The sequence below is a fragment of the Tinamus guttatus genome, unplaced genomic scaffold (assembly GCF_059628265.1).
Source record: "Tinamus guttatus ecotype Peru unplaced genomic scaffold, ASM5962826v1 Tinamus_guttatus_pri_ptg000169l, whole genome shotgun sequence".
Taxonomy (NCBI): domain Eukaryota; kingdom Metazoa; phylum Chordata; class Aves; order Tinamiformes; family Tinamidae; genus Tinamus; species Tinamus guttatus.
Window position 1 is genome coordinate 2,116,092 of NW_028288703.1, and position 21,757 is coordinate 2,137,848.

General features: G+C 43.2%; 1 protein-coding gene across 2 annotated transcripts in view; it reads left to right on the forward strand.

Moving 5' to 3' along the window:
• VGLL4 (vestigial like family member 4) overlaps positions 1-21,757 on the forward strand; it is a 73,873-nt gene that overhangs the window by 48,432 nt on the left and 3,684 nt on the right. For both annotated transcript variants that reach the window (XM_088522883.1, XM_010217318.2), the window contains 3 exons: positions 2,351-2,540; positions 17,704-17,926; positions 20,859-20,979. In XM_088522883.1, the coding sequence (XP_088379009.1) occupies positions 2,351-2,540; positions 17,704-17,926; positions 20,859-20,979 (534 nt within the window). The remainder of the gene's footprint in view (positions 1-2,350; positions 2,541-17,703; positions 17,927-20,858; positions 20,980-21,757) is intronic.

Sequence of the window (21,757 nt, forward strand, 5' to 3'; positions counted from 1 at the left end):
TTTTAGCCCTAAGCAACCTTACAGGCCACAAGAGAACTTGTGATGCAGCACAAGGACAGCAATACGTCCGTGCAGTTTCTGTCCCAAAACCATGCAAGGGCAGGCATGTTGCAAGCGTCGGCTGCTTGCTGAGGAGCCCTTTCCTTCAAAAGGGGCTTCTTTATTCCCCGCAGAAGGCAGCAGTGCCATTTTTGCCAGACTTTGCACCCAGTGTCAACATTAATGTATAAATGCTGTTGTTACCATCCATATAATAAAAGCTTGGGGTTTTTGTTTCGAAAAAGAAAAAATCAGCAAGGTAATTGCATAATAGGAGGCTCATAGCTGTTGACTGGGGAAAAGGAAAAGTTTCCAGCTGCTTGCTAGCGAGGGTTAGAGACTTTCCACTTGAGTTGGGTGTTCAGAGTGGCTGTGGCCTCGCCGGTAGAAATCAGGGCAGCTGATACCCACAGAGGACTTACCACTCTGTGTTGCACCCTCAAAGTGATTTGGGGGCTGTGAGGAGCTGTGGTGGCATCAAAATAGCATGGACCTTCATTGCCTTTAGATTTATCTTTAGATATTGGTATTAACTTATTTTTCATAGATAAAAATGAGGGCAGTTCCTCACAGAGAGCTCTTGGTATGTTGTGATTTGCTTGTTGTGATCTTCACAACGTAGGTGGAGGTATCTACTGGCAAAATCCAAGGGCCAAAGACAGTCCAGGGTTTTTACAGATATGATGATGATTTCAAATGACGAGTCCTCATCTTGATAAAAGATTTTTGTGACATTAGGGTGTTTGGAGCGGAGCGGATTTCCAATTAACCTTTTGTTGGAAGCAAGAGAAGGGAGCCTGGGTGTCTGTCCTGGTGCAGCAGAGCACAGGTTTTACTATTTCGAGCTGAAATGGAAAGTTCCAGTTCAGATTCGGTGCCAGAGTGTTTAATAAAAATCCTGACTTGTGGTGTATTATAGGTCACTGTATATTTGCTAGTTTATATTATGCTGACTAAATTGGCAAAATGTTTATTTTTACTGGTAAATATTCAGGAGGTTTGCTCCTCCTCCTCCTCCAACAAAACAGTATTTGTCATGTGTGGAACTAGGGCAGCCTTCTCCAAGTCGCTGCCTTGCTGCTGGTGTGAAATGTGTGGCGACAGACAAAGATTGCTTTTCTCAGGCACCTCGGCTGCGCACGGAGTTAACTTTATCCTAATTTTAGTTCTGAAAATTATGGCTATAGAGAAAACTAAGTTCTCCAAGAGTAGGAAAAATACAAATTTTAAAGTCTCACAAGAAGTGACTATTTTGGGCACATTACCAGAAAAGGTAACAGTGATAACTCGGCTTGTCTCCCAGCCTCTTATAAAGTTTGAAAAGCAAATTATTAACATCTTAACTCTATGAAGCCTAACTAGACTGTAGGTCTAAGGAGGTTTGGGTGGGTGTTGATGAAAGGCAACTCTGTCCTTTGGGCTACAGCAGTCCAGGGTTTAATTGAAATGAGAGAAGTACTTCAGTCCCTATTTAGTAACAATATTTGGGGGTGCTTATATATAGGAGCTAATTGCATAATTTCTGAAATTATTTATGCTTGACTTGGGCATTCTGAAAATGGCATTTTCTGCCAAGTGTCAGATTGTATAAAAAGTATAGGCTACTCAGTGTGCCACCAGTCTGGCTGGTCCAAAATGGTCTGTGTTAGCATTGAAGCTTTATGATTGTAGTGCTGAAGAAATGCATTATTTGCTCATGGCTGCAAACATAGTGTAAAAACAGAGAGGGACATTTAAGGACAAATTTACACTTGCATCGGCAAGTTCCTTTTTTTTTCCCCTTGATTTTTACCTTGCGTAGTATTATACCAGACATACTTGTTTTGGACAGCTTTTTATACAAGGAATAATTTAAGAATTTCAGAGTTTATTCAGTTTTATATCTTGAGTATTTGAAATAAATGTGAACTGCAATCCTGGAATTTAAAACTACAACCAGAAGCAAGGGAACAAAGTGCATTTTGGAGCAAATGCTCCTGCTTTGCAGGGTGATGTAAGGAGAGTTCAGTGTCAGAAAGGCAGCTTGTAAGCAGGAAAGTTTCTGCAAAAAAAAAAAAAAAAAAAAAAAAAGAGGATGTTTTAGCTCAACTTTTTAACTCATCTGGGATGAGTATGAGTTAAACCCATTACTTTTTTTTTAAATCTGTTGTTATGTTCCAGCATAAAGCACTGAGATACAGCTTACTTAAATGCGCCTGCACACACCTGGCACAGCATGTGTCTTTTTGATCTTTGAATGTTTTTTGTTTTTCTGCAAGAATGTTTTCAGAAGGCATCCCATTTTACCTGTTTGCTTGTCCTCTTCCTGCAGGTGAAGCCGCTCTAAGAGGTGAGCCCAGAATGCAGTCCCTTCCAGTATCCTCCGCTCTAACCAATCATCGAACAGGCCCTCCTCCCATCAGCCCCAACAAGAGAAAGCTCAGCATGGACCAAGGGGATGATGAGCTAGACTGTGAAAACGAACATGTTTCTAAAATGAGTCGAATATTCAATCCGCATCTGTAAGTGTCTTGTTTTTAATACTCGTGGTTCACAAAAACTGTCTTTGTGGGGGCTAAAATCCTATTGCATGGCAAACTTCAGGCTAGACTTGCCCTTTGTTCTCATATCTATGGAAGATCTGCACAAAGGCTGGCCTAATTAGGTGACTTTTTGCTTGGTTTTGTTTTCGCCCAACACCAGGTAATAGGAATTAGCCTGATGCAGCTGTTTATAGCGAAATATTTATACTTGCCTTGCAATTTGTAAAATACTGGGGGTTTTATTCTTGGCAATTTGCTGATTTCACATCACCTCTGTGCTCTGCTAGTGGAGGGTGGGGAAGCAGAAGGAGGAGAAACAGAAGTGCTTTGCATTTTTCTGAGGCCAGGAGATTGTGAACCAGCTGCTCCACAGTCTGCTTTGACAACTGGGCAAGCTGCAGTTGTTGCTAACCATTACTTATACTATTGCACGCCAGCGCTTACAGTCGGATGTGGAATTTCTTGTACAGGTAAGGTGTTGATGAGCTAGGTGCATGTGTTGGGTAATCATCAGATGCCATTCTTGCCGTGTTCTCATTCTTGGGAATGCAGGTCTGGTTGGCATGAAATGCAGCCTGGATAATTCCTCTCATTCTTGCCTGGAGGAAGTGATCGGAGCAGTTCAGCAGTCCAGGGTAGCTTGATAGCTGAACGCTGTTCCCTGCTGCCTCAGCTTGCACAGCCCTCCGCATTCCTCGCATTCCACTCTGCTGTGGACTGTTGTGTTCAGTCATAAGATGCGGACAGAGGTATTTATCCTCAAATAAATCACCAGAATGTTAGTCAGAGGCTGGGCCTGTAGTCTGCAGTCTTGGAATTTGTTACAAATCAGGAATTCGGCGCTGAAGTAATGCAAAACAATAAAAGCTCACAAGCAGAGAGACATTTATCTTTCTCTCTCTCTCCTAAAAAACATAACAATTTATAGCCTTTCCTTGGCGGTAAAAATGCTGGTTTTGGAAAGAACTGTATGGTATTTTTTTTACGGCAATATGTGACACACTTTTACGGCCTTTTTAATTTTTTTTCCAACTTTGTGAAAAGTTGGATTTTTCAAAATTCTTATGCTAGTGATGTAACTGCAAGCTGGCAGTTACATACACTATTATGGCCCTTTATATATTGGAGGCCATAAATGCAAATGAAGACTGAACTAACAGACCCACACTGAAGCAAAGTTCAAAACTAAAAGATAGGGAGTTATTTCACATGACCCCTTAGGTGTATGTTGAACAAGTCTGGTCTTTTCCAGTGAGGCATTTTTACTTAATGGACTGATTCTCTTCATGATTTTGTATATGAAATGTGCATGTTTTCATCTTATTATAAGAGCACTGATTATCTGGCTAGTGTTCATATGATGTGGCTCAGTCTACTTGAATTAAACCGTGAGGTTCAGATGAATCATAATGTAACATAGCACGCACTAAACTTTTTTTTTTTTTCTGTTTTATTTTCAAAGTTTAATCTGGCTGAAAATATCCAGCCTTTTTAACTGAATATCACAAAAGCTCAAAAGTTTCTTTCAGAAACAGACCTATTTTTTTTTTTTTTAAAAAAAAAAAGGTCTAACAGACCAATTATTAAAAAATAGCCACCTTTGGAGTTAAAATGTAAAACATCCTATGTATCCTAAATAGGGCCCTCTCTACCCTTGTTTTGTGTCATAGCAGAATTATTAAATTTGGTAAACATGGGCGGATTTTTTTTGCAGGCCTCGATCACAATATCCAAGTATTGTGGATGCCACTGGGTGACTAACCTAAATGCGTGCAGCACTGCCCCTCTGAACCGGCATTAAGCATATTTGTGATCTGGATTATAAAGATGAGGTTTTAGTGGCCATGCACTCTGAGGCTTTCAACTTACACAGTCCCCCAACGGCGTAGGAGGAGAGAGCTACAGATCCAACAATGCTGTGGGTGTAATGGCCTCAACCAGTGCTACCGACCACCTCTGGGTGCCACGGGGTGGCTTTTGCTCCCTCCCCTCACCCTGGAGGCCTTCAGTTACTGCACGTGTGCAGCACGACGGGTCTTCTCTGTGTGAATGTCAGCGCTTGGAGGGCAGAAGTCTTTGTAGCCAGGAGCATCTCTGGCTCAGACATGAGGGTCTTGGGTTGTCTTGGTGGAACTGGGAATTGGTTGTAAATTGATCCTCTTAAGCCTGGCATGTCTACAAACGCAATAGTATAACGAAATAGTGCAATAGTTGTACATGGTGGCTCATATAAATTAGTAGAGTGTTTTAGGAGTGATTTGGTGCTAACTCATAGGCAACAGTACTCTAGCAGTGTACTGGGCATCAGATTGGGAAGGGATCCATTTAATTGCTTGGGATGTGTTGTTAGGAGCTGAAGGCCTCCAGCCTTTTGTTTTGGAATTGAATGTATTGAGATAGTCCTTGCTCAGGTGTCACTAACTCCCAGCTGCATTAAAGTATCATCTTTGATGAGGTTCTTTCAGTGCTGTGCTCAGGTGTGCTCGCACAGAACACCCGGCTCCTGGGCTTTGGAGTAGAGTGCATGGTGTGTCCTGCCCTCCTGCCGAGCTGCCTGCAGTGGGGCCTGGGGAGCTCCATGCATGGAGCAGAGGCACCCAAGGTTCTGCATTTTGGAGGAGCTGGTTCTCTGCTTTCTGATAACGAAATATGCCTTGTGACATTCCAGATTTAGTTTTTAAACTCTGCATGTGAAACTGCTTTGCTTATTTATGGTGGTGAACTGGATTCTACTGATAAAATTTCAGTATTTCTGTGATTATATATATTATACCCTTAAATTCCCCACTTGGGGAAAAGGAGCCCCCCCACCCACCACCACACAGATACTGTAATTTAAAACCTTTCTGGCAGTGTCTTGTGCTTCTCCCTGGGCACTGCAATATACAATTCCTCTTTTTTTTTTTTTCTTTTCATTCAGCATTTTCTTTTCTCTCTCTCAAACACTTTGCTTAAAATGTATTTGCTAAGTTTATAATCTTGCTGAATTGAAGTGGACTTGCACCACACTTTATTTCTGATGCTGTGTAAAGGAGAAGCAAGTTTATTTTTAAACATCATGTTGGAACATGTTTTTGTTTTCATTTGACTTTACTAAAAGATCACCTTCATCTGCAGAAGAGTAATTAGGAACTTGGTTTATGTAAGAATTATGAGCGCTTTGCGTATGGCTGCAGTGACTGGGGAGCTAGACCCGTCTTTCTGAACAAACGGAGCTTCTTTGTTATATTTCCACGATTTACTTAGCATTTCATGGTAACTCTGGTGTAAAATGAACTGTAGCTGGGTGTTGTGATGCAAGGGTAATGGGAGTGAAGGGCGGTGTACCTTTAAGTGAAGGTCTCCAGCCTGACCTATGTTATGTGGGTTTCTTGTTTGTCAGGCTGGAGGCATTTTCTCATTTTCACAGTTCAGCTGAAAACAAAGGCCTCCTTATCCTTGCAGGGAGCTCTTAAGAGCTGACATCAGCCTTTTCCCAGCAGGCAGCATTTCTGCCTTAAGAGTCCTTGCAGGGAACTGAGAAGCCCGATAACAATTTCTTCTCATTGCATTTGTTTGCCAAGCAGCAAATAAAATGATTAAATACCAAGAGCACAACCCACTTTTTTTTTCTTTTAGGGAATGACACCGATCTCTTTTTGCTTCTCCAATTTTTACTAGGAACTAGCAAGCATGTAACTTTTAACTGTACTTGTACAGGCGGCAGTTAACGCTGGTGCTTTATAATGCGGTGTAGCTATTTTAAAGAGTTTGCGTGCCAGCACTTCGTGGGGCGAATCACTGTACTTAATCTTAAAGTGAACTGATGTCACTGACATCTTCCAGAGTATACAGATTTTGTACTGTTAGTGAAATTACATACGAAACTGGCCATCTGAATTTATATTGGAAGGAAGCTAAACTTTTTGTTAGCTTGTAGGCTGAAAGCTGGCGGTTTGGGTTTGGAAGCGTGGAGAGGCGCAGTGCTGTGAATGGTGTATTTGCCTCTGGGTTGCAATTCCTGCTTATTTTGGTAGCACTGGGTTTGCAATGAAAAACATCTCATGGCCAGCAAATGCAGCATTTAAGTAGGTATTAGAAGAATAATCATCTCTTGATTTGCATGACCCAATTTGGTTTATCCTTGTAATAAAGGACAAGGGTCTGTGCATTAATCTGCATCTGCCACCTCAGCTGTGTCCTCTTCAAGCTTGTTGCCTGCAAGTAGCTCAATGCAGGCGGTTTGGAGTAAGATCTGAAGTGCTCAGTGAAGGGCCGGCCTCGGGACCGAGGAGGATCTGTAGGACCTGTGAGGAAGGTCTGGTCACCCTCCTCCTCGCCCAGAGTGCTGGGTTCAGATGTTGCACAGAAAAGCAGATCCCTGTTTTGGTATGGGCTGGACCCAAGCGAGGCCTGGAAGTGATTTCAGCCTGAGCCTAGAGGTAACCTGGGAATCTGCAAAAATTTTCTTTGCCGCTACCTACCATGTTTTAAGGTTACTGCTCCAACTTCATGTGGTATTAAGATATATGTTTACCCTGTCATCTTATTGTGACAAATTGGAATTAAAATTATCCAGTGTGCACACATGACTTGGAACTCCCAGAGTGTGCCTCGCTTGCGTGCAGGCATCATCACGAGAAGGCACCTTGGCATGAGTTTGCTTTGGAAGTATTTTAGGATTAACCTGGTGTTTTCAAAGGGGTCCTGTTGAAGCTGAAATTCTCTGTATTTCTAGTATAGCTGTTAGAGTTGTCTCTTGCTGATTACATTATCCTAAGGATTACTGAGCAATCTGCCTTCCTAAAATGTTTATTCTTTTTCTGCTTTTCATTTCTGAATGATGCGGGGAATGGGGGTTCATAATGCAGATCAGTCATTATGCAGACTTCGCATACGGTTTCTAACAAATGTGGATAAAACTGAACTTCAGAGCTTTCAGTTAATCTTAAACAGTATGTGAATTCTGCAGAAGTTGTTACCTGAGTGAGAATTTCAGAAAGTGCCTTTCCACCTGGGATGCCAGTTGGGCCTATGGACAGTTTCAGTGCTAAAACCTGTTGGCTGCATATGGATATTTAGCAGAAAGACTGGACCTGCTCAGACCGCAGCTGTTCGTGCAGGTAGCCGGGCTGCGTTGGCTGAGGTCTCTTCCTTCGTCGTAGTGGAGCATGAGGCGTCTGGGGACGTTAGTGTGTGAGGTCCCCAAGCAGCCCGGTGAGCCGCATCACCCCATGTGGATGAGCCGGCGCGTGCCCAGAGGGCATCACTTCTCTGGGTGCAGGATGCGAATCCCCTGAGCTCTTGCACTGCCTTGGTCCCATGCCTAGGCAGGAGGTGTAAGAAAAGAACCAGAATACACTTAAAAACATACTCTAGATGTACACTCCAAACATATGGAAACAAAGGTTTAATCTTGCTTCTTTTTATTTAACCATTTTCCCAGATGTTTCCTGCAGTTTGACAGATGTGCCATTTACTAGAGAGTTGCACTCTTGAGAATCGCAGTGTTATGGACACGGTTGCTATAGACAATGACTGTCAGGGTAAGATTTGGAATAAAATGTTACATTAATTTCTACTTGAATCCTACGTTTTTTCCCCAGACTGTGAACGCTGGCGGGACCCGTCTGCTTTCATTTTCTCCCATGCTGTAATGTGCCCCAGCCCCAAGCTGGGCCCTTTAACTCATTGCTGCAGGACTGGGAGTGACGACTCCTGCACAAGGGTTTGGGCCTCCTTCTGTGGATGGGGGAACCAAGAGGCATTACTTCAAATAAGTACTCGACCTACCAGCCAACCTGTCCCCCAAACTGCCCCCGTCTTTTGGTACTTGGTCAGAGGCAGTATGGAGAAAGGAGGGGAATGTAATGTGCCGCAGCACCGCGCGGGTGGTGATAACATTTCCCTAGCCTGGTTTGGGGGCAAAACCGGTTTATTTAACACCTCATGTGGCGATGCAGAGTGGAGCAGCAGAGCAGGGCGGCCGGGAGGCGCCGCCGGAGACTCTTAGTGCGACGAGGCGGCCAGCGCCGGCCGCGCTGCAGCCAAGTTTGTGAGGCCCCGGGCGGCAGTGGGAGGACACGGCCGCCTTCGCGCGCGCTCGCCATGACTGCGCTGAGGTTAGTACTGGCCCGGGGCAGCGCGGGGGCTGCCACCAGCCCTGCGAGGGAAGCCAAGGAGCCTCCCCGCACTGGGCGCAGGGCTCTGACCTCAGCCACGGAGCGCTTTCCCCCGTGGAAAAGTTTGCAGCAGTCGCCTGTGCTTTGACGTTGCCTTGATGGAGGCTAAGTGAGGTAGCCGTGTCCACAGGACTCACTGGAACCTGAGCGGTCCTCTGCATTTTTTACATAACTGCCGTGACAGTGTAAACAAGCTCCGCAGCTCTCCAAGATTTCTCATTCACAATGTAAATATTGTTCCTAAAACACAGCGGAATGCGAACATAGAAAGCAGCCTGTGTTTGTTTGCTTGTTGTACCTGCGGGCCTGCGTGCACATGGGAGCCCTTTCTACGCACTCCATTGCCATGATTGCATTGCAAAATACCTGATTAGGAAAAAAGGGGTAGGATTAATTTTATAAGCCATGAGAAAAAAAATCCAAAACATCTGGGAAGAAGTCTGAGACCCCCCTAGTTACTGTTTCATGCCATCCTAATGCGGCGCAGCTGTATGGTTGCTGGAAATAGGGGGAGCTGAGTGTTAGTCAGGTTAAGGTCGATCCATGTGCTGCTGTGGCAGCTCTGCCCTTGCTGTCATGGGCTGTAGAACACGTTGCATGTATAGTGGGGAGGCTGGGGGGGGTATAGCCCAGTGTGTGCATATACGTGTGTGTGTGTGTGTTTACATTGGAGCTGTATTGTCATGACTTGGTTTTTGCAGCCCGGATGAGCGGCTTTGAATATTCATAGATCAGCCTTCTGAAAAGGGAGGAAACAAAATGCCAAAACCTTTCTGCTTGTGATTTTCTTTTCTAACTCACTAAAGTCTCTTGCAAACCGCAGTTCCTTAAGCTGCTGTTCATTGCAGAGCTGGGCAGCTTTAGCTTGGGCACCTCACCTACCCAGTAACTGTTAACTGCTTCTGCTGTGGCTGGGGTGGTGGTCAGCTTTTTAAAGTAATTATATTACTGTGTTAATATGAATAGCTGTGCAAAATAAAATCAAGCCGTTACTGTACTTAGAGTGCTTTTAGAGATGTCACTAATTCAAGTTTTATTAGCAATTGCAAACAGTTTCAATAAAGTTTTAAAGAAAAGTTCACTCCTTTTATAAAGTAGCCCATGAGAAAACTCTTTTTTTAGAGCTAGTTGATGTAAAACACGAATTTCAATCTAAGGCCTGTTGAGTATAGTGAAATTCCTCTCTCAAAGGTGAATGAACATAGTTTCTTTGCTCTCCTTGCCTCACCTCAGCTAATGGAAGGTTGTATAGCTGATACAAACTGTAATTGCTAAGTATTAATGATCTAGGCCCTTTTCTCTCTTAAGAACTGTTCAAATTTAGGAAGACAAGGAATGTTTGATCTTGTCTCCAGTCACTTGGACATGGTCAGTTCCAGCACTGTGACCTTCTTTTCTGCGAAAGGCCTGTGGTGTTAAAGATCTCAGTTGTGCTCTCAGGTAGTTGTGATCTTGTACTTCCCACATCATTGATCTGGAGAAAAAGTTAGACTGCTCCTCCAGTCCACAAACCTACCTGACCTGGTCCTTTATGTGACTGAGCTGAGTAAAAGTCCAGAGACTTGGGAGAATTTGACCTGAATTAGATGGACTGAAACTTATTACCCCAGGCTAAAATAGTCGTGACAGCTGTAACTGCTGGAGGAAAGTACTTTTTAAAATCAAAAAGTAGAAAATGGCTACCTGGAAGTGGCTACCTGCAACATGCTGTATGAAAATGTAACTGGCATTTTTTATTTTCCCTAACAGTTTCAGCAGATTTTCAACACCACCAAGTTTCCCCAGAGCCTGCAGAGCAGCCTGCTGCACCCTGGCAATATTGAGCACACATGTATGTGGCTAATCCTGTTGCATTAGGACATGACCCACTGCTGTGTGTATTTTATATGCAAGCTTTCACCTTACATTGGCTCACAGTTTTCTCTGTGTGATCATAAATAGTTTTTACAGTATTTTCCAGTGACTCAGTATAAAAGGTTTGTTGCATGAGCCAAGTTTGACTTCAAAAGGATCTCAACATGGCTGAATTATAAAAGCTACACATGACCCAGCGTATGAATTGGTAGAATGCAAGAGGAAATGCCTGCTAGAGGTGTTTGGGTGGACACCGTGGTTGGGTATGAATTAATCATTTTACTGCTGTGTCTGCCTTTTTTTTCAAGAACCCCTCTGACCTCCTAGCTGTTTTCCTGGAGGTCTTTTTGCCCTTTGCTTATATTTACTGTCAGATTCTCCTTCCTGCTCTGAAAAATTTGTTTAAAAAAACAAGTAAAAAAAGTTTGCAGTGTCTCTTTAACTTCATCTTTTATGATTTGCTCTTCTGGATGGTTTTCCTGTCACCCAAGCAATTCAAAGCATCAGGCAAGAAGCACTTTACTTCCACAGAGGTATTTTTAGTTTCTCTGCCAGCAGTAACTTGCCTTTCTAGTTCCTGTCCCACTGTGGATGTAAACAGAGGAAGCTGGTGAAGTCACCAGGCTGGAGAACCAGAAGAGAAAGTTCTGTCCTCGCTAACAGATTGGCAGGAGGTTCAGTATCTGTTGTCCTTGATCTTGAAATATGCCAGGCAGAGCAGGCACAGTCAGCTGGTAGCTTCCACCTGGATAAAGTCTAGCAGAACTTTGAAGAGGTAAAATGTTTTATGCTTATTACCCTCTTGAAGTCATAACATGATGATGCATTTTAGGATTTTTTATTGTTAATTATTTCAATGTCCTAATATTCATGGGCACTTGTCATTGTGGTAATACTGAAATGCCTGCAGCTTTCCATTCTTCCAGCTCTACTTTTTGAGATTTTAGTGATATACATGTTTGTGAGTGTGTGTGTGTGTGTGTGTGTATGTGCGTGTGTGTGTGTATATATATATATATATATATATATATATATATATATAAATTTCCTGAGCAGCTGGTTCATATTTACAGATACCCCAGTAGAATGAAGGGGAGATCATTTGCCATTTCAGAAGATTTCCAGATATTTATGTTTGTGATTTACATCTTTGGTATAGCCTCAGATAAACCTCTTCAAAACTTCATGGTCCTTATAAAATAAGCCCTCAGGAGCGCCACACAAAATTGGAGGGAGCATTCTGGAGGCTTGGGGCTGAGCAGACGGCTGTGCAAGTGCAGAGCAGAGCAGCAGGGGAGCTGGGAATATGGAGTGTTTTTATTTTCCTGTTGAATTGGAGTTTGGGGACTTAGGGGTCTGTCTATACCTATTGTGGTCAGATAACTTTGTCGTAACTTGTGGCTTGTGTGCAGATGCCTGTATTCTAGCACTGAAATATTTTTTTATTTAGTAAATCCCTAAGTCTCACTTAGGCCTGGAACGAATGCTAAGCATCACAAAATGCCCAGTGCTACCTTTTAAAACAATTTTATGAGTGTGCAAATATTTCTTGGAACAAAAGGAGACCAAACACTTCTTAAGAGAAAAATAATAGAGTAGGGTCTGAGATTGTATTAACCTATTTTACTGTACATCAGCTCTAGATTTGAGCTTTGTGGGTTTGGCTTTTGGCTAAGATGTTGTAGGACGTGGTTGGTTCTCTTGCGTATTTTTATCGTTGGGAACATTAAAGCATCAGGAAAGGAGAGCTTTTCACTGGCTCTGAATGTTTTTGCTGGGTGCAGGCAGTAGTTAGACATTTCTTCATGGTATTTTACAGGTTATTAATCTTTTTTTTTTCCTGCTATTTTTCCTGCTTTTTTTTCCTGCTGTGAAATTTATTCCCCTGGTTGATTACGTGCGCAAGCAACTTTGCAATCCAAGGTTTTAGCTCTGAAAAACCTAACTTAGTGAGAATGGATTTAGAAAGCCTGACCTGTTTTTCCTGGTTTTCTTTGAAGCCAACTTCTCATCCTGAATGTTTTTCCATTGGCGGGAGCACTGAAGGGAAATATTTATGGGTTGAAAAGTTGTGAGGGCAGGTTACAGTGGGGGAGAGTAGGAGACCGCAGGCCCCGGGCACTGTGGTGGGCACGGGGCACGCGCGCCCATCAGGCGTCTGCTTTGGGGCTCTTTGGGATGGAGCACGAAGCGAGAGAAGAAAGAAAAAGGCTACTTAAAATAATAGGCAAGATAGGCAAGCATCAGGCTCTTTACAATGGGCCAGTCAGTCACAGCATGAAGAAGGGACAGGGATTAAGTGGTGGCCGTTCAGCACAGGCCTGGCCGCAGCGAGTACAGCCCTGGTTTTACTGTTCATATTTTCTTCAACGTTGCAAATATTTTGGATAATCAGATGATGCCCAAAGACTGAACTGATAATATTTTGGGGTTTTATTCGATTTTAGTTCATTTTAGATTAAAAATTTTAAGGAACACGTAGGATTTTTTCTCTGGATCCTTATTGGAATGGCACCCTACAATCATGTTTTCTCACCTCAAAATAACCAAATTGATAGATTATAAATAGAGACTTTTGCAGGAAAGGAATCCCCATCATGCTGAGAACGTATCTTCTAGCAGTTGATTATAAGTTCTAAGTTAGTCCTCAACAAAAGCAGAGAGCCGCTGTCAGAGCTCCTGCTCTGTGAGCGAGTCCAGTAGAACAAGCCAGAAAATGAGTATTTTACAGGGTGCTGAAAATAGTTGCATCTGAATCAGTTGACACAACTGAAAAAGTTTACTTCAGCAGTACAGTAACCTGTATTTGTATGAGCATTACAGAGGCTAATGAGAGCGCGGTGCGTGCGAGCGCGTGTGCAGCGCACACAGAAACCCGCTCCTGCAGCGCCCTGGCGATTCCCTGCCGTGGAGGGAGCTCCTGGCACCGGCTCCGCAGAGTCTGCGCCTGGCAGCGAGCGCAGGAGCCCGGCCCCGTCAGAGGCCTCTCCCATTTCCTTCAGCAGCTGGCGGAGTTGGGCTGTTCCTGCAGGGGGGCTCTGACTTAGCACAGCTTTGTGCCAGGGAGCAGAGCAGCCGCGCTGCAAGGGTGTACCAAAAAAGGTAGGACAAAAAGAAAGGAAAAAAAAAAAAAGTACAAATAAAGGCCACTTAATTTTCTCTACCTTTTGAAGGGCTTTCTGCAGAGGACGGAGACATTGCTCTCAATTAGCAGACGTTATTTAGAAGCAAAGTGGAGCAGCTTGCAGTTCGCAGGCAGGATGTGTGTGGTTTTGGTATGACATCCATCTGAGCACATGACGCTAGGCAAGTGCTGCAGCCTTTGTTATGATTCACTGGGAAGAAGCACAGAAAACAATGTCTGTTTTTCAAGTGCTGCAGAAATGAATTTAAGGTCGATGTCGTGTATAATTTTGCTAAAATAAACCTGCAAGTAGCTTGAATCTCTGTTCAAAGGGAAGTGAGGTGATGCACGTGGTTGAGATGACGTCGTCTCGCCATGGCCTGAGGTTTACTTGGGTTTTCACTGACATGAGCTGATAGATTTTCAGCAAGTAGAGACGCCAGCATGGTCAGCTCTGCAGATGCAGCCCACAATATCCGTGGTGATTTTCGAAGCAAACGGGTATGGGGGATGGTGAAGCACAGCCTGTTTTGACAGCTGCATTTATTTGCAGTAGGTATTTTGAAATTATTTTCTTTCAAATGTGGTCAGAAATCCTCCTTTGCAATTTTCTGGCCCTTTCTTTGAACTATGAGGTGCATCGCTGCACCCAGTCAGGGACCTGGAATTTCTAACCTACTTCACTCCACTGAAATACAGGTAACACATGTGGTTTTTGGTTGCCTTCCAGACAAAGCACCTAATATCAAAACAAGAATGTATTGGTTTTCCAAAATAGAACTTTAGTAGCTGTAGCTTTTTTTAAAAAAAAAAAAAAACACTATGTTTTCAGATGACTTTTCTCAGTAATAAGAGAAAAAATACAACAGGAAACTATCAATTGGATAGAGGCATGTCTAATAGAAAATTATTCTTAAAGGTACAGTTTAAAACTCAATTTATTTTAGCAATTTGAATTTACTGAATACATAGGTAAGTTTATGTTCTTGTTTTATGGGAACAGTCAGACGTCTGTAGGATTTGCTATTTATATCTAAAGAGCAGTGACACTAAAGTGCTGTTGTTTTCACAAGGGTAGAGCTGTCACGGTCCTTTTCTCCACAATAATTTTGAGTAAAATTTTGAGTTAGGTGAAGAAAAAAAAAATCTGATGTCCAAGTAGAAGTTCCAGGTATTTTTGATCTTTGCTAATACTATATATCTCAAGGTAGTTTAACTGAGTACTGTATTTTTGAGGTTTGCGCCCTGATCCGAGCTGCAAGGGGAATGGTCCTAAACTGGGCTGAGGGAATTAGCTGCCAACAGAAAGGGCTCGGGTTGGAGTGCTGAGACTGCAGAGATGACAGTAATTTGGGGTATCTTTAGGGAAGGACGGCTGTTCTGCCCAGCCTCAGGCTGGTCCCGTTCTCCTTTTTCTTGGTCTCTTACTCCAAAATTCACAGTAGAAAGTTCATTCATTTTGTTGAAGCAAGAGCTACCAATTCAGCAATATTTGGAGCTTTGACTATCTACTTAAAGATGAGGAGCAGTGAAATAGATGCTGTTGTGTAGAGGACACATAAATACAGTGCTTAGAAATGAAAATCCCAGCTTTAAATAAAAAAAAATCTACATTTTTAGTTTCATTTTAGTTTTTTTTTTGGCAGAGAAAGTGAAGTTCTTCCATTTGAAAACAAACTTCTGCTTACTAAAAGGAAAAATAATTATTGTGAGCAGAGATTTTTTTTTCTTCAAGGTAATGAAAAATGAAAACCTACAGCAGCTGGATTTGGTTTTGCAGTTTTGCAGATTGTTATTTAAATTGCACTAAAGTAGATACTATTTAGGTGAAATATAAGAATCTGGCTTGCAGCCACCAAAGATACTGCCCTGCAGTAAGAAGCATGAGTCATCTCTACACTGTACTGCCTTTATCACTTGAGGAATGATTTGAGCAATGGTATTTCATGTGTTATTTACTAGGCTATCTAATGGCACAGAAGCCATCTGTAGAGGTGTGCTATTTATGAAGCTGCTTTTCAAGGGGTAGTAGAGGATGACAGCTTGGTGTGTGTGTTCAGTGGCTGTTTTCAGTACTGTAATTTAAGACCAGGCTACTGTACTTTAAATATAGACTCTGCTGTGCCTCCATTAAGCCACATAGTTGCCTCAGTTGTTACCTCAGAACAGTGCAATCCAAGACTCCTTGTTTCTGCATGCTGATACTGCAGAGTAGGCCTGTGAATGGAAATGGTACCAGAACTGGCAAAAACCCTGAATATAACACTGGGAGAATATATTTCCTGGCGGTTTGTGTGTGGCTACGTTATGTCTCAGTCTAGCTTACGCAGAGGGAATCAACAAATGTCTGACTTACAGAGAGTGTTTTTAGCAGCAGCTGAGGGACCAGAAGCCAATAGCTTTTGTGGTCAGTTTTGCCAATCTGCAGCAACTGATTTGTGCTCAGTTCAGGGGCTGGCAGCAGTTAGAGGGGTTACAGCACAGCAGTTCCTGTGCTCAGTTACAGGGACTGGCTGCGGTGGGGGCAAAAGGGTTGGCACTGAAGTGCTGCAAATAACTATGCTTTGCTCGGGCAGATGAGCTGATCCTGAGGTCCTCAAGAGGCACCGTACGCCCGGTGTCACATTAACCCACACTTGCATCGTGCAAAGGTGATACAAAGAGCTCCATGGGCAGGCAGAGCAATCCTGCTGTCTGCTTTTAACCAGAATAAGCTACAAGTAACCATTAGCTAAAATGAAGCACTTATCCTAGCCTGGGAGGTATTTTTTCTGTGGCATTTTTGTAAGTAAGCATTGGGCTCCCTCCTGGTAGGGCTTCCCTTTCAGCCCTCACCATGTTATGAGGGCCCTCTTGGATGCAGAGGTGGCAGTAGTTTGGGGAGCAGTAGCCGCCTTCAGTATTGCGCAGTGTTCTGATGTCTTATTTCTGCCATTACATAAAATCTTTTATTTTCCTTTCCTGTCTCTACCTTACCTTAATCAGAGTTTTTTGACAGTTGTTCCTCTGTATTAATTTGTCATGGTATGTTAAAAGAAAACAAGGTGGGATAAGAAATCATAAGAGGTTTTCCATACCAGGTACCCTGCAAGGACGCTGCTGCTCACGGAGTCCCATGCAGAGAGAAGCTGCTGCTTGGGGAACCACCTTTCCCCTCTGCTCCTTTCTAGGACCAGAAGGGAAGTGAAGTAGATGTACTATAGTGAGGCACTACGTGTTGCAGCTTGATACCACCTAAGTCTAACTGGTTTGCTGCAATCGTCCAGTCAAATCCACATTTGCTTAGACAAATGATTACGAACAACTCCCCTTCCCAATATGGATTAATTGGGATTCCTTTCATTCACTAGTTTCTCTTTAGTTGAGATTATGCTGGTGTTTAGAAACTGGAATATGACAGGTATAAAGTCAATTTATTTTAATTGAAGTGAATGATAAGCCAATGATGGGAGTGCATTTATTGAGATTTACTGTTCAGCAGTGAAATTATTCGTTTAATAAAAAGATTGTAATTAAGTGATTCTGAGAAGCACAATATAATCTATCTTCTCCTGCGTTTTGTACTCTGAAAATGTTGTTTCCTGCCTTGACTTGCTGCATTTTGCTGGTATCAGCCCATGTCCTTCCATTAAAACAATCATTTCTCGACGATCAGCAGTACTCATAGGATATTGTGGTGTTAGCAAAACAGTACTTTAAATGAGGATGTTTCTCATCTTAACAAAGCAAGATCAGCTGCTACTGTAACACCGAGTATCTGTTATTGTAACTTGGATAAGTATCTGAAGAAATTCTAGGCTGAAAAAAAATTAATTGCCAGAGCTTGCAAGGGTCAGTTCCCTTTGCGGGGAGATGGTTGGATTAAACCAAGGGGAATCCAAACCCCTCCCCACGAGCCAAGCAAAACGCATTACCTCGTGTTTCTTACAGGGACTTGGTGTTATTGTGTACGTTATTATAGTTTGCCAAGGTTTTGTGACTTTTTTTTTCCTCTCTCGTGTAGAAACAAGCCTGCCAATGGAGATTATAGAAAGGAGCACCGAGAGAGGAGTCGCAGCCCCATCGAGAGGGCTGCCGCCCCGACAATGAGCCTGCACACCAACCACATGTATGCCTCAATCCCAAGCTTGACCATGGATCAACCTCTAGCACTGACCAAAAACAGTATGGATGCAACCCGCACAGTGGGCATCACACCGACACTGACTTCTGTGGAACGGCAGCAGGTACCGGCTTGTTCGTTGACAACAAACTCGGGGTAGCTGTAGGAAGCCTTGCTGGGGGCACGAGAAGGACTCCCCAGGTGTAAGACAAACGTATGGTGAGCTACAGTAGGTGGGCAATGCCACTCTTCAGGCAAGATGTATTATGAAATGCAGGATGAATGCACAGCTCAGTATGTTCCACATGAATAAACTGCTGGTACTTACATGGACCTGTCATGGATTTCTTGGCCTGCCTGCTTTTTCCGGTGGTTTGCTAGGCTTGTTAATCATGTGTTTGCGTCGGGGAGGCAAAGGCTTAGTTGCTCCGTGGTTGAGGGAGGCTCCAGTCAGAGCTCTGATGTCGTGCATAGGTGAAGAGGGTGCCTGCTCGGCAGGGAGGGAGGCCTTGCCTCCCCTTGCTGAGACTGCTGCAGAAAAGGTGCAATGTGAAAAGCAGCCATGGAGGAGGAGGTGTACAGGAGAAATTTACACTGCATTTTCCAAGTGAAAGAAGGTGGAATGATCCTAGTGTTTTTAGATAACCAAAGGGTGACTTCAAAGTTCATCTAACCTGCCAAAAGTCTGTGAGTTATTTTAGCTGGTGTGCAGAGCTGTGCATGGACCTGAAAGCAGAACCTCTGTTGTTTACAGCAATATTGTGTCACTGTTTGGTAAAGATTTTAGTGAAGACTAGTAGTAGTGTTTGATAACCTTATGCCTTCTCTAAAACCGTTCAGTTTTATATACCCTGGGGCAGGGGGATATTTGTTTGGTTGTTTGCTCACCTTTTTGTATGTTGTTATTCTTGGGAACTGCTGAGATAATAGAGGTTACGTGGTAACAGTTTCTTGCATGTCAGGGTGACTTTTCCCTCGCAAGTGGAGAGGAGAAGCACTGAGCTCGGTGTGGGAACTGCACTGGCCCTTGCGCCCTTCCTTCCTCCTCCTGCTATGATGTACTGCAGAGGGGAAACATGTTGAGGGGATGATCTTTCAGAAGCTGTGCTTTACCTGCAATTTGGGAATATATTTTTTCCACTGCAGTATATATTACCTCCAGTGTTGCAGGTTTTCACCGTGGCTGGGTACATCTTTGATGTCTGGCTGTGCCCAGGCACCTGACTGCGCTGCTGCCGTGCAGTGCTCGGCACTGCGAGCGCCGAGTTGCTGTTGTGCAGAACGGCTCTCCTGAGCCTGCAGCGTTCAGCGATGACAGAGGAGGAAGGGACAGGCTTCCACTGACGACACTTGTGCCCTTTGATAGTATTGCTGCTGTTCCTCAATTTGGCAGGTCACACCACTGACACTCCACTATTTTAGTTGTTTGATTTGGGCTGATTCCTACTGCCCATAACCAGGTTTCCCTCTATTTTGTTATCTTTGACATTCTGAGCCAGATTACAGTCTATTTTCTTGGGGAAATAGGATGTTGCGGCAAGACCTCACTAAGAAATCATACAAGAAGGAAAGAATATGAAAAATAAGATGCTTTTCCTCGATTTTTAGCTTAAGCGAACACATTAAGTGGGATTTCATCTTACTGTATGTTTCTACTTAATAGAAGGATAAAAAGGCACTTACTTTAGGCAGTGTAGTGGTTATTCAGCAGCTATAGTCACTGTTATTAAATTTTCAACTTCTCCTCTCAGTAACTTCATATAAACAAGTCCAGGGCATTCTGTAAGCTCCCCTGTCCCATCCTGACCTCTATAAAAAAAAGAAAACAAATATTGTCATCCTTGCACAATTTGAACTGCAGTGAAATCAAATAACCAGCATGTTTTTTAATTTTTGACTTTGCTGTTGGTCAGTAAGATGTAAATAGATTTTTTTTTTCCTATTGTGTCTGGACAAATCATGTTAAACCTCCCCTCTAAAGTCCATTTATGTTGCTTCCATCTTGCCCTTACTCTCTCTAGACTGAAGTTCCACTTAGCCATGAAAGCTCTTTCCTTCTTGATTGACTTTGTGGAGTGGTTGGTAGTGATTTTTGTGGGTTTGCTGCAGGGATTTGTATAATGGATAAGAAATCAAAACTGTGTTAATTGCAACAATTCTGTTAAATGTCTAAAAATTTAACATTTAGACACTGAGTGTATCCAAATGAAGTCGTCCCATCTTAAATATACCAAAGATAAAAAGAAAAATACTTAAATATTTGTGTTATATCTCTTTAGCCATTTGGAGAAACTTGGGCCTTTCTTTTTTAGGCTCTGTTTCAATATAATATAATAGTTACACGGGAAACAGCTGTAGTAAGTGTATTTAACATTATACTGTGTAATGTCTAGATTGCGTGAATCCAGGTTTGAGGGAAATGGCAGGTGCTGTTGAGAATGTGGAAAGGCACATGCAGTGCAACAGGAAACTACTTCCAGGGAACACTTGGTCAGAAGCTTTTCATGTTTTGTATCTTAGGGGCTTATTGGTTTCTGGCTGAAATAGAGCATTAATCTCACAATACTAACTTCTAAATGAAGAATGAGGCCATTAAAACTTGTTTACTGCTCAAGAGACAGATAGTTGTGAGATTTGTAAAGCACTTTGATTGCAGGACTCAGAGACTTGTGGACATATAAGAAACAAGTCCTTGCTCCATTGATGTTAAGTTCTGCAGACATAATGAATCTGAAATGGAAACAGGGTAAAATTTCCTTAATGCTCTCAGTGATTTGTCTTTATACTGTGTTTTTTTCTGGGTGGTTGCTTGCCCCTTAAATGACTAAGAACCATTACAGAAAGGCATTATTTTATTTAATGAGAGAGTAAGTAGTAGTTGAATATTTGGAATTTAATATGCTCTATTGAAGTGGACATTTTACAGCTGATTTCACTGCTTTAGTGATGCAGTTAGGCTTTTGTACCTCTCAGGCACTTGGGCAGTGGGTTAGATGTAGCTATCACGGTGCTCTCCCGTTGCCTTGTGGAGTGACAGTTGTTTTCCTTCCTGGCAGAACCGTCCCTCTGTCATCACGTGCGCTTCTGCGAACAACCGCAACTGCAACCTCTCGCATTGCCCCATTGCCCACAGTGGCTGCGGCTCCACCGTGCCTCCCTACAGAAGACCAGCGAGCAGTAAGTGCAACTCTCTTGTTAAGATTTTCTTGCTGGCTTTAAAGGTGGGGGCTGGGAACACGAATGAAAGGAGGTGCAACACTATCCCCTGCCCTCCTTGTCTTTTCCACCTGCACCGAGGCACAACCCAGCACCGAGCCCCACCGCTGTCTTACTCTGAGCATCAATCTAAGGCCACGGTGGGAGGTACCATTTCATGAAAGGCTTAAAAAAGGAGAACAGAAAAATAAGTCATTATGTTTATTTTTGTCTAACGGACGAACAGCAAACAGCCAGGACCCGCAGAGATGCAGCCAGGCTATTATTTTAGGTGCTGTAGTTTTCCCAGTCTGCCATTCAGTTGTCGGCAGACATTTATGACTCATATGCAGCGACCGCGAAGGAGATTTTTTCAGGCTGCAAATGCACTTCCAAAGCACCTTCCCTCCCTGCTGTGCAGGGCCCGCACCTGGGGCTCTGAGGCAGCTGCTCTCAGTGGGCGCTGGGCCTCCTACCTGCAATGCAATTAGTGCTTTTCATGAAACCTCCTCATGAAACACCTAGAAGGAAAGCTGGGCTTATTTCTCTTCACTCTTCCTCTCTGTGTGATTAGGGGGAAAATGGAGCCTTTTTCATTTTAAGTACTATAGCTACTGACTTGTAGACTCGTGCCCTCAGAAGTGGAAGGGTTCAGTAAAATGGGTGCGAGACTTCATCCTGCCAGACCGTTTCAGCAAGATGAAATGAGTAGGAGCTAGCTGGGAACCTGAAAGGCTGCAGCAGGGTGTTTTTCCTTTTT